At 34.6% G+C, this 12,249-nt stretch overlaps 1 protein-coding gene across 1 annotated transcript in view; it reads left to right on the top strand.

Moving 5' to 3' along the window:
• The window catches only part of NIPBL (NIPBL cohesin loading factor), a 94,745-nt gene that overhangs the window by 35,925 nt on the left and 46,571 nt on the right, over positions 1–12,249 (top strand). The window contains exon 9 of the mRNA XM_042826004.1: positions 11,133–12,242. Within this exon, the coding sequence (XP_042681938.1) occupies positions 11,133–12,242 (1,110 nt within the window). The remainder of the gene's footprint in view (positions 1–11,132; positions 12,243–12,249) is intronic.

Genomic DNA, 12,249 nt, shown 5'->3' with positions numbered 1-12,249 from the left:
TTCAATGAAATTGATCATTTTTGTGCTCAGTTTATATCATCTTGTGATCAGTAATTTTAAATTTATTCATGGAGAGCTTGGGGTCTGTCTCCTAACATTTTTTCCACTACTTTTACTTTTGTAGTTGTAGGTAGATTGAACATGCTTTAGACAAGAAACATCTGGAAAAATGCAGTGTATTTTTTATGGTGTACTGTAGCCTTCAAAACAATCAAACAAGGCTAAAACTCTTTTTTTTTTCTGGCTTTCAAGAAATTATATACTTAACTTGTGAAGTTTGTATGCCATTATTACATAGCCACAGGTAGACTGATTTGTTTCTCTTTGGGGAAATAAGTGTTTTTTGTATGATGCAGTCTCTCTCCTTCGCCAGTGCTTGATAACTATCTCACGAAATAAGTGTTTCAACTTTATGCTTCACTTGTACCTGCATCCTCTGCTAGATCTCAGTTCTTCCAGAATTCCTGCAATTGTTATGGATCAGGTAGAGGAGTTACTGCCTTATTTTGGGATAAATAATCACCATTTATTGACTGGTCTTAAGGTGCTTCAGTCCAGATAGAAACTCTTTTCTCCCTGACTGCCAGAGTTTTAGTCACGATTAAAGTTAAGTACAGAGTACAAAGATTTTTACCAGTTTCATGGCAGGTTACTTGAAAGCCTCTTACCTTAGAGAAATACAGTTCTTTTTTTTTGTAACGTTTTTGCATTTTTGTCGTTGCTAAGTTGGTCCTATCCTTACATGTTGGTATGCTCAGGGATTGTTCAATACTTTATTTGTTTGGTTTGGTGTGAGATCAAGAAAGCTCTTCTATGGCTCCTATCAAAATTTGTCTGTTCAAAATATGTCCTGTACCTCCTAAATTTGTTGTGAAGTTTTGAGAAGCTGCTTACTGTGTTGATGCAAAAAACCTCACATTTGTGCACTTTAGAGCATTTATTACTAATTCAGATCATATTATGTCCAGAAAACAAGCAAGTGTAGCATGTATTTGGACTAAGTACAGCCGGATGGCATAGCATAAGTGATACTGTACATAGCAAGCAAGCATCCCTCTAGTGCTTTTATTGTAGATATTAGCACATGCAGAAATCTGCATGGAAGTGTCTTTGATGCTTTTGTGATTGACACACGGGAATACATACTACAGTCATGTTACACTTTTTGTGTATGCAGTCTTTGTTGCCTTTCGTAAGTACTTTGAGTAGAATTGTACTCTCTCAAGTTCTGGTAGCAAATCAGTGATCTCTTCTGTCCATTGTTTAGACATGAAATCTCTATAGTGCAGTGCTTCATCAAAGATATTCAGATGCTTCTTTTTAAAACAATAAGGTTTTAGATGGAATGCCATTTTTTTTTTCTGAGGTTTGGAACTGGCAGTGTGGTGGAACTGTTCTAGGCAAGAAGCAGAGATGGTTTTCTGGGAGTTCTTGTTAAAAATTACACAACCTCTACTCTTGATTAAGGCAATGTTACAGGAGGACCTTAGCACTAAAAGAGGACTTCTAATATTTGGAAAATAGGGATTTAGGGCTCTTTGGAAATTATAGTAACTTCTGCAGTATAACCCCTTACTCATTCCCCCCCATATCTAAATAAAAACATCAGAAATTTTTAGCCGAAGTCTCTCAAAATGGGAGGCCATAGAGGGAACACTACGTTTTGCGGAGGTGCCTTCTTTTATAAAAATCAACATACTTTTTTTCTGGAGCCTGATTCTCACGCTTTTGCTTTCTGAAAAAGAGCAGAAATCACTTATGCAAAATCTGGCTGATTTTTCTTAGTGTCTATCAGGTACGCATAAGGACAGGTAATACAAGATAGAACTCTTGTCTCCATATATGAGTGCTTTTCAGTACTCTTGTTTTTACAGTTCTATCCTTTCAGTGTATTTGATTTCTTGAATTTGAGTGGTTTAATTGGTTTTATCACAGTAAAAGGGTACAAAGTTTGGAAGATTCATTTTGTCCTTTTCCTCTGTGTGGAAGGACAAGATTACACATCTTCCTTCTACTTCCAAAGAATTCTCTTGGTACGGACTAATTTTGCAAGCAACTTGTATGTATAGTTAATGAAAGGACTAATTGGAAATTTTGAATATCAGGGAAACACCAGAAGTTTCATTCTAATATGCTTGTTATGCCTGGCTGCTTTAGAACAAAGTAATAACTGCTCAGGTCTTTAGTTCCTTTTGCCCTTCTCATAATGGCCTCTATATCCCCATCAGATACAAGTTGTCAGTAAATCTAGGTCATTTCTTCTGTTTTGAAAAGGTATATAGTATCATGGTTGATCCAGGTGCTGTTTATCAAGACTTGGATTATCTAACTAGCCATAGTTTGGGTGATTCTGAAGCGCTAATAATCTTATAAGAGTATTATCTTTTTCCACAACAGTAAACAAGAAGTTAACCATCCTCTGCTTAGGTACAACAAGATATTCTTCTCTTGTAATCACCGTTAGTGGCCACATTTCCTGCAGTACTTTTTGCTTTTGAATGCTTCTTAAAAAGAGTGGAGATCCCTGTTCTTGAATCCATGTTGTTCACATATCTACAGTTATAAATAATTCGGATTCTGAAATTGACAACACTAAGAGAGTACAGGAAATCCAACAGATTTTTAGAAACTTCTTTCCCAATAATTTCTGTGCTTCTTGGTAATATTTCTTTGCAGACAAGAAGGGTGGCATTCAGTGAGAAGTTTTGTTTTGGTAACCTCGGTATGAACTTGTCTTTTGGAGCTGTTCAGACACAAATGGATTATTTTTGTGTATATTCAAGCAGATTCAAAGCTGGTAATCTAAACTTTTCGCTCTTCATGTTCTTCAAGATTTAGTCCTATTCCTGAATTAATTTTCATGTTCAAAGTTTCTACCTCCAAAGCTTTCATGCTTTTTTTTTTTTTTTTTTTTTTTAAATCGCATACTGCAAACCAACATTATGTAGAATTTGTAAGATAGTAGTGCTAAAAGGAGCCCTGAATCTTTCAGAAAGGGAAAATAGTCTTGAAAATTACTTGGAAAAATATGCAGAGAGGAGCCCATCTTTTTTCGTAGACTCTTTCTTCAATTGCACTAGATTTTTTAAATTTCAGATTTGTTTACTTTTAATTTAAGCTATTCCATACATGGTATTTTCTGTTCACTGTTAGATTTTTAGGCCAGTTCCAAGAACTGTTTCTATAATGCAACATTCATAAGAGACTAAGTAAAATGTTAATTGCTAACTGTTTTACTGGAGAGGCTAGTGCATGGTGGTTTTTGAAAGGAGTTAAGAGTATTAGAAACATTCTTTGAAATAAGACATACTCATATCTATGGTTCTTTTCTGTGTATGATTTACATCTGAGGATTCATTTTACCCACTTCTTTGGGATCTTAATTTAGATGCTTTAAATTAGGAAGAAATAAAGCTGTAATAATTTTATTTCCACTAAGTGGATCAGTTAGGGGGCATTTGGATGCCTGCTACGGGCCCTTCTGTTTTAAGTTCATTCCTAGCCCATAGCAGCAGAGACACACATCACAAGAGTGTGAATCTGCAGGAGCAAAACTATCAAAACTACAGTTATAGGTAAGTAAGCTTTTCCTCTAACCTTTTAAGTTCTTATGCAGCTCCTCTCCCTTTCTCCCCTTACCCCATCTTTCCCAAATTCTCTTGTAGAGGAATTCAGTAGAACACTGTTAAGAATTAATATTTTAAGTCTAATATTATGTAGCCAATGAACGAAATGACAGAATATGTAGTTATAATCATTCACTATTATCCTTGATTTCCAAATATACCTTACACTGGGGAATATTATAGGGATTTTATTTCCTTATCAGTGAAGACACAAGCGTAGGCATTTGTATAGTAATCTGCAAGAAGATGAGAGTCGCTAATACCAGATAAGAAGAAACAGTGTAAAATCTAAATTGTTATGTCTCTGTGTAGAAGGAAAATGTAAGAATTAGGTATTCCTTTTGTGCATATAAAATTTAAGAAGGCCTGAATTTAGCAATGTTTTGTAGTAGATCAAGCTGGCACTTTATGTAGCTGTCCCGAGAAAAAATGGTTTTGCAATATTCAGTTTCTATGGGTGAGAGACTTCTTTTGTGTTCAGGCACATTTAAGAAAAGATAGAAATTCTTTTTCTATCTAGAGAAATTACAATAAAGTGTTGTAAAGTTTCATCTGTCTGGGAAAAATTATTTTAAAAAAATATTGATTGCATTAAAAATGCATTCACTCATTTATATAAAAAAGAAATGATTTTCAAGTGACTTGTACTTTCTTTAACATGGAAGCGAATTCATCATATAGGAAGTCCATTTTGATTTTTATCTGTAGCACGAAGAAAGATGACTAAGTTAAATATAATGTGTATGCCATATCCCCTTGGTTGTACATGGTAAATGGGAGGATCTAAAATATTACTTACCCAGTAATTACTTTATTTCTTGTGGGATAGTCACTTTTCTGTGATGGACTTAAATCTTGATAAAGAAATGGCGTGTTAATTAATAAATCTTATTGAAAGTTTAAGCCCAGCTTTTCTATAGATGATAGTCACTGAGTTCACTCTGACATCATCCTAAAATGATGCAGATCTTTTTACATTTTCATACTATATGAATGTTACTATATCTAGTCAGTTGAAGGCATTTTTGAATGTAAGTTAAGATTTCAAAATGTAGTTATCTGTAAAGGAAATTAAAAGTATTCACCAGTAAGTGTTAAAATCCTTTGGTTTACCGTTCATGGAAATGAATAAAAATAATTGGATATGTTAATATGTGACACATGAAATAAGTAGCATTCATTAAGCCTAATGTTTTTGCTGTCTTGTGAAATCAGCTGTTGTACTCTGCATGTTAAAAGTAATTGCACTTCAGGTTTTTGCTCAGTTTTTTAACAACTCAGTTTAGGCAACGGTAATTGTTCACAATAATTCTTCTGTAATTCTCACATAGATAAAGGCAGCATCCATGTCAGAAAAAAATTGTATTATAAATGAATTAAAATACTTGTTTTTGTAGGGAATATTATTAAATTCAGGGAATTTTAGCAATGGCTTCCAATCTCTAAACAAAAAGCATAGATGCTTGATTATATTGTTCCATAGTTCAGTTCCTGTTATCCCCAGTGTATTATTTCTTCTGTAGTATTGTAGTCGGCAGGGAATAAGGAGTTGCAAGACATTTTCTAATTAGAATGATTCTTAAGATCATATTTTATACTCTAGCAATGTTGATTACATTATTGTTGCATTTAAGAAAATGAGTGGAACTTACAAAAATGAAGCTTCTAAAGTCTGCTACACTCCAAGGAATGTCAGAGCCTGCTTTACTCTTTTTGTGATTTGTTCTGAGTGAGTTTGCACATCTCTTCTAATTGGCTTTGTTTTTTACAGGGCAGACAAGTTTGTTAAATTCTTTTGACAGGTTGCTAAAAATTAGCCCTCCAGTCTACTTGTTTGTGGAATATTTGGAATTACGTTCAGTTCTGAAAGTTTTCCTGTACCAGAATTATCATTGCCATTTTCTTTTTGTAAAGGAGCAAACTGTCAGACTGAAGTTGCTGAGCTTTGTTTGCTCTGTCTCTCCTGCAAGGAGTTTGTGCTGTGGGAATCCATTCTGCTAATTGGAAGGGAATCTCTCTGATTGTTCATTTCTTTGGTTGTTGGAATATAGTTTTAGAAAAAAGATGAGGAGCAAACTTTTAGTCAGGAATGCTGAATGTTTATGAAGAAGCAGAAGGACAAAAATGGCTATTTGCCCTCACTCCCTTGATGGGCCATGCATCAGTAACATTAAAGTAATTTAATTTATAAAGCTTTGTTACATGCAGATCACACTGAATGGCTTAGGTATTTGTGACCTGCAGAATAATTTTGGTTGGTGGGGCAGGGTATTCAAACAACTTTGGAAGAGATCTATAAAGAATGTCCAGGAAAAGATTTCACTAGTCAGTAAACAATTTTGTTACTTAAGAGTATGGTTATGTGCTATCTGTTGAAAGTTCCTCCTCTTGATTGGTAGCGTAAATAAGATAAACTTGTAATTGGACTCTGTCTGACTTGTCTTGTTCAAAACCAAAAGGTTTTACAAGAGGTTAGGATTAGACTGTTAGGTTTGGATATGTTTGGTACACATGTATTAATTGTTGATTTAAATAGTACAAGTAAGTTGTATTTCTAATGACTGGAGGCATATCGCTGTGATCCATAAGGATTGTCAGAGTTGTAAAATATTGGATTCTAAATTTTTATTCTTTAAAAAAAATAAAGTCTAAACTGGAGTCACCAAAATTGTTGATCCAGAATTCAGTGTTGAGGGTCCGTCTTGCTACTTTAGAGCTGTCTTTGCAGTTCTAAAGAGGAGCACCTACACATTTAACCATCTCAGATCTGAAGTCTCCAACTTAATTCTTTACAAATGAGGATGAAATAACTTTGCTGTTGATTATTCAAGATCATTCATGACCGTTCAGAATTTTCTGGATTTTAGTGTCTGTGAAACAGCATTAAGTCTGGAATATTACAACTCTGCTATAACAAAGCTCTGCAATCTTGTATTTCTTTTTGAGATGTTACTTTTTCTCATGTATTTTTAAAAGACCCATTTTTGTTTGCTAGACCATGCATTTTTTAGGCTACAGCCCTATTTTATTCATTTGCTGAGTGAGTTTAATGTGATATCTAAGGCAATTATAGGATTTTCATGAAAGCAGTAATGTTGGAGATTTCAGCATTAGTGATATTCTGGCTGCTGCTTTGGAAAAATTTCAGGTTAAATGGAAAAATTGAGATATTTCTTTAATCCAGCTCCCCATGTCCAGTCTCTGTCCCTAACATTTGCTCACCTTCCAAACACATCTGTTTTCAGGATGATGATTCTTCATGCGATTGACTTATCCTTTCAGCAGAAATGTATTTGGAGGTATCTGTAGTTATTTCAGTGCAATTTGATTTTGCACAAAAGTTCCACAGTAATTAAATAATTTCTAAATCTGAAAGAACTCATCATTTTGACACACAGACATTTCCAAGAAGAAAGCCACACCTGCTTTTGAGAATACTATTGATAACAGGACAGGTGAGACATAGCCTCTTTTTTTTCCCTCAAACTTGTAGTTCCTGTAATGTTTAGTTTCTTAAACTACAATGGCATTTAATTTGGTACATCATCTCTATTGTATATATTACATATATTGTATATATGTAATATATGTACATGTATATATGTAGAATGAGGAAGCTTATGGGTACTAAACTATTACAAAATGGTGAGTGTGCTGCTATGTTAAGAGAATATCTATGTCATAAATTGTCGTAAGTTTGTTCAAGGAATCATTTTGGATGTATCTACATTTGTGATATAAAGATAGAGAAAGAGAATAATTTTTCTAGAAATAGAATAATCTGAAGACGAACTTGGATGCCCAGTCTCCAACACAGTTAGAAAGCTGTTTTAACAACATGTACATTTTGTTATGAAAACTGTTACAGAGTGAGCAAAAAAAAATCACACTTTACTAGTCTCCAGCTTCTCAGCCTACCTGTTCAGAATTCTGGCAAGTTTTGAATGTAGGTCTGTGGAATTTGAAAGAAAAACATTTGTCTGATGTTTAGATAAAATCCTAGATCCTGATAACAAAAAGAAATTCCAGTGTCTCTGGGCTGAAGTGGATGAAGATTGGATATTGATGCCTTGAAGGATATGAAGTGCATTTGAATGGACATTTTTAAAGTCCTTAAGTTTATTTATTCATCACGATTCATGAGGGGTCCTTGAACTCATTCCTTAACAAAGTAAATTTATGTAAATTTTCATATATCTTCTTGTAAAAGAGGAGATTTCAAGACATCTGCTTGCAGAAGTTAACTATTCTTTGCTCAATAATCTGTTGATTAAGCTCATATAATTCAAAGTGCAATTAAGATTTGATCTAGTTCTCGAAGCCTAGGGGTGTTTTTCACCTTCCACACTTCTGAGCCATCATGACATCTTAAAAAGCTTTTGTGCTGATTCAGTGGATTTTTTTTTCACTTATTTGCGATGAAGATAGTGGTCTATGTATTCATCCTACCTATGTTGGATGCCCTTGTTAAATCTAGTATTTTCGTATACTTGGGCCAACTTTTTTGTCCTAGATCCACAAATCTCTTAGAGGAAGAACTGTAATGATCAAATCTAGTTCTGAAGATGGCCATGAAGATGCCCTGGAAATACGAAAAAATATATGAGTAATCTTTAACTCTGTCTACAGCCACCTTGCCCTTTAGGGAAAGAAAACTTTGAAGGCAACTTTTTCTCAGATAAGAACACAACAGGTTGTGATTGTGACAAACATCAGTATTCAGTTGTCAAGAGAAATGAAGATCCATCAAAATTGCTCTGTGTTTAGAGAAAATGTGCCAAATCATGATGTGATCTTCTATTTATAAGTTCTCAATTTACATTGACATTTTGAATTAGAACAAAGAACAATTAACAAGTTGACATTTTGGATGATGAAGATGAACAGCATTTTGAGCATGGTCAGTTACAGAAGTTCAAGAGTGAAAATTGGTCCTACCTGAATTGTTTTGGTTGTTTAATCTTGGAGCCCTCAGCATGAGGGCTCTGAAAGGTGAGTTTTGGTTGATCCAGTTAAAGCAGTTTAAGGCATCACAGCTCTTAGCCATCAGCCTTGCTTGCCAGTAGGGGTAGCAGAAGGAAACATTTGCTTGACTCTTAGCTGACTTATTCAGTCTGATAGGTTAATGCAAATCATCTTCACTAGTGCCTTAAGCTGATGCACTGGACAAAGAAACACACTTGTGGAAATGTGAATGTTTGTTCCCTTCTGCTACAGATGATAAACTCACTTAAAGGAATGGGGCAGTTAAGTGGTAGCAATAGTGTCTTAAAGGCTACAGTTAGATTAGAGCTATAGAAACTTTTTTCGTATGGCTGATATTTCTGGGTTAAAATGAAGAAGCTGACTGACTTTTTCTTAAGAGCAAAATTTTCTTAATTAGTGTTTCAAATGGATTTTTCAGTTGAGAAGGTAGTGTGTATATGTGTGTATACTTAAATTAAAAAAAAAAAAGAAAAGAAAAAGCAAATTTGAAACTTACCAGCTCTCATTTTGGAGGCATCCACTTCCTGACTATTCTGGAAACCTACCATGAAGTTCATTGAGGTCAAAGTTCAAAGGCCTCAAAGTCACAGAGAGAAAAAGAATTTTTGTCACTCTATGAAAATTTTATATATATATATATATATATATATATAAAATATATATATTTAATTAGTAGTTTAAGGAAATTGATATGTTCTGCAAAAAAATACATCTGTACTGAAAAGCTGCATATTCTAAGTGGCAATTTTATCATAAATTTCTAGGTAGCATGTCTATAATAACTATGGCAGGCTTTCCTACAGGATTTTGTTTAGAATTTTGAAAAATTCCTTGTTTTCAGTTCCATGAATTCATGAGATACAATTCAGAATCCATGAGTTCATGATTCCCTGCATGGAGTTTAGTCTATGTCTTCACTGCCTACCAACCATTAAAGGCTGGATATAATTTTAAAATTATAGGAAGTAGAAGTGCACAAATAGATATGAGAATGAAAATGATGGGGTAAAAAAGCCTGTCTACATTACTGAAATTAACCTGCTGTGCAGTGGGGCTGGACTTGTTGATTTCTGGAGAGTGCTTGCAGTCCCTACAGTTCTGTGATTCTGTGATTCTCCTTGTTCCTTTGTTCTGATTTTAATTTTGAAGATGATTCTTCCAAGTTTTCACTGTTTCGAAAAAGAATCTTCTAAAACAGATGAAATTATAAGACATATGTTGTCATTTTGGTTTACAATCTATACAGTTTCAGGGGTATCTTTGATTGCATCCTTCTTAGCTTTCCCCTGCTCTCTAAAAGAGAGCTAAGACACCACAAATGTAGGCACCAAATAAATTATTTTTCTTACATTGTGTTTGTAGTATGGACTGACCATAGATCTACAGAACAGTTTCTGACTTATATTTAGTCATTCCTTATACTTAAGACTATATTCCTTGATTATTGAGAAGGTAATTGCTTTTTAAATTATTATTATTATTATCATTATTTAATAAATTACATGATGGTAGTTCACAAATGAGTACAGGTAGGACTTACAGTTTTAATGTCATTAATTAATTTTACTTTATATACCACGTTGGTAAAATAAATAGCTTGTAATAGCTGTACAAAACACATTCATTTTGACATTTCCATGTGCTATTCATTTCTGTGACTTCTGTCAAATTACAAAGTGTATGTTTGGCTCGCTTTTTATTTTTCTGTATTCTACTCTTGGTAACTTTTTTATATAAAGTGGAAGGACTGTTGAAGACTCAAGCTCTTTACACTATGTAAAATTATCACTTAACTTTTTATTTCATCTATGCAAAGTGCTATGGTTTTGAAGGAAAATTACTCAATCTTGTAATTGCATAGCTGCCCCCTAATTAGTATACATGTTATTGTGTAGGCTCCAACTCTTGGCATACTACTTTGATTCAAAGAGAAGCACAGAGTGTTGGAGTTATTTTAATCATTTTTGCACATTGTTCCTCTACTCATGTCATTAATATCCATGAAATCCAGCTGATGAACAGAACCATGCAGGGAGAGCCTCTGATTTAATCATGGCAGATCCTTACTAATTTTGTGTATAATGAAGCAGGCTGTATTTGCAAATGAGAATCTTTTACAGTAGTAGTATTCATCAAAGAGTAGATGTGAAGGTGCACTTTAAGCTGGTCTTAGCAGACTTTTGCTTCAACATTAAGTATTTTTGTTTGCTTGCTTGTCTTTGTCATTATTTGTTGTGACTGCTTTGTTAGGTTGTTCTCATGCAAGTTTTACAGGAGCCTTGATTTCATGTGTTTTGAGGTTTTCTAATGAATAATTGGAATCTCTGTTTGGCTGGCAGTGAACAATAGTCTATGAATGCATTAAAAAGTGTTAGCTAGAGAAGATCTATTCTTGCTTTTAAATTCAATGACTTTTCTTATATATGATCATACATGCTGAGAATGGCCAGGAAGATATTGCTTATACAATTAACCTTTTTCTATATATATCATTTGTTATTTTTCTCTGTTAATTTGCAGATAAGCCTCTGAAGAAGCGAAAACAAGAAAACAAACCACAGGAGGCTGGGGGTGCTGCTGGAGGAAATAGGCCAGCTTCTCAGGAGACAGGTTCTGCAGGAAATGGGGCAAGGCCAGCGCTGATGGTTAGTATCGATCTTCAGCAAGCAGGAAGAGCAGACTCTCAGGCAACAATAACTCAGGAACTTGAGGCTATCAAAAAACCTGAAGAGATTAAGCAGTATAATGATGGATTTGTGTGTATTCCCCAAGAAGAGACTGTTGGAGTTCTTAAACTTAAACCTGAAAACCACCCTGAGATTTTCAGGAAAAAGTCAGAATTTGAGGTTCAAAAGACAGATATCCAGCAAAATGAGAACAGACAAATGGAGTTTCAGCAAAATGAGAGCAGAAGGTTGGAAATTAAATACAATGACAATAAACAGGTAGACGCTAAGTATGAAATCAAGCATGATAGCAGACAAGTGGAGATGAAACAAAATGAGAACAGACAGGCAGAGTCAAAACAGAATGAGAGCAGACAAATGGAGATGAAACAAAATGAGGGAAAACAAAATAATGGTAAACAAGAAATAAGACAGAGGCCTGAAACGCCAAAGCAGAAGAGTGAAAGCAGGCCTGAAACACCCAAGCAGAAGAGTGAAGTCAGGCCTGAAACACCAAAACATAGACATGATAACAGGAGGGATTCCAGTAAACCATTGTCAGAAAAGAAAATTGAATTATCTAGGCATAAACCTGATATGAAATCTGATACTTCAAAGCTAAAACCTGATAGTAGATCAGATCCAGTGAAGCAAAGGCCTGAGGGGCGTTCAGTTTCTGATGCTCAGAGACGTGACCACGATAGCCTTAAACAGAGATCTGAGGACAGGGAATCAGAAAGATACAGAGGAGATCCATCAAAGATTAGAAGGACTGAATTTTTGAGATCCTCGAACAGAAATGAACATGATTCTAAGTATGGTATTAAATCTGATGGTTCAAAACCTGAGAAATTTGAAAGGAAACACAGACATGACTCTGGTGAATCAAGAGAAAGATTTTCTTCTGGGGATCAGAAGTCGGACCAGAAGTCAAGACCTGACAGCCCTCGTGTAAAACAGGATGGCAAAGG

This window comes from Centrocercus urophasianus, unplaced genomic scaffold (genome assembly GCF_019232065.1).
Source record: "Centrocercus urophasianus isolate 14NV4802_14NV808 unplaced genomic scaffold, USGS_Curo_1.0 seq_25, whole genome shotgun sequence".
NCBI classification, from domain to species: Eukaryota; Metazoa; Chordata; class Aves; order Galliformes; family Phasianidae; genus Centrocercus; species Centrocercus urophasianus.
Note: the sequence above shows the minus strand (reverse complement) of the source record. Positions and strands in the feature narration are given on the sequence as shown.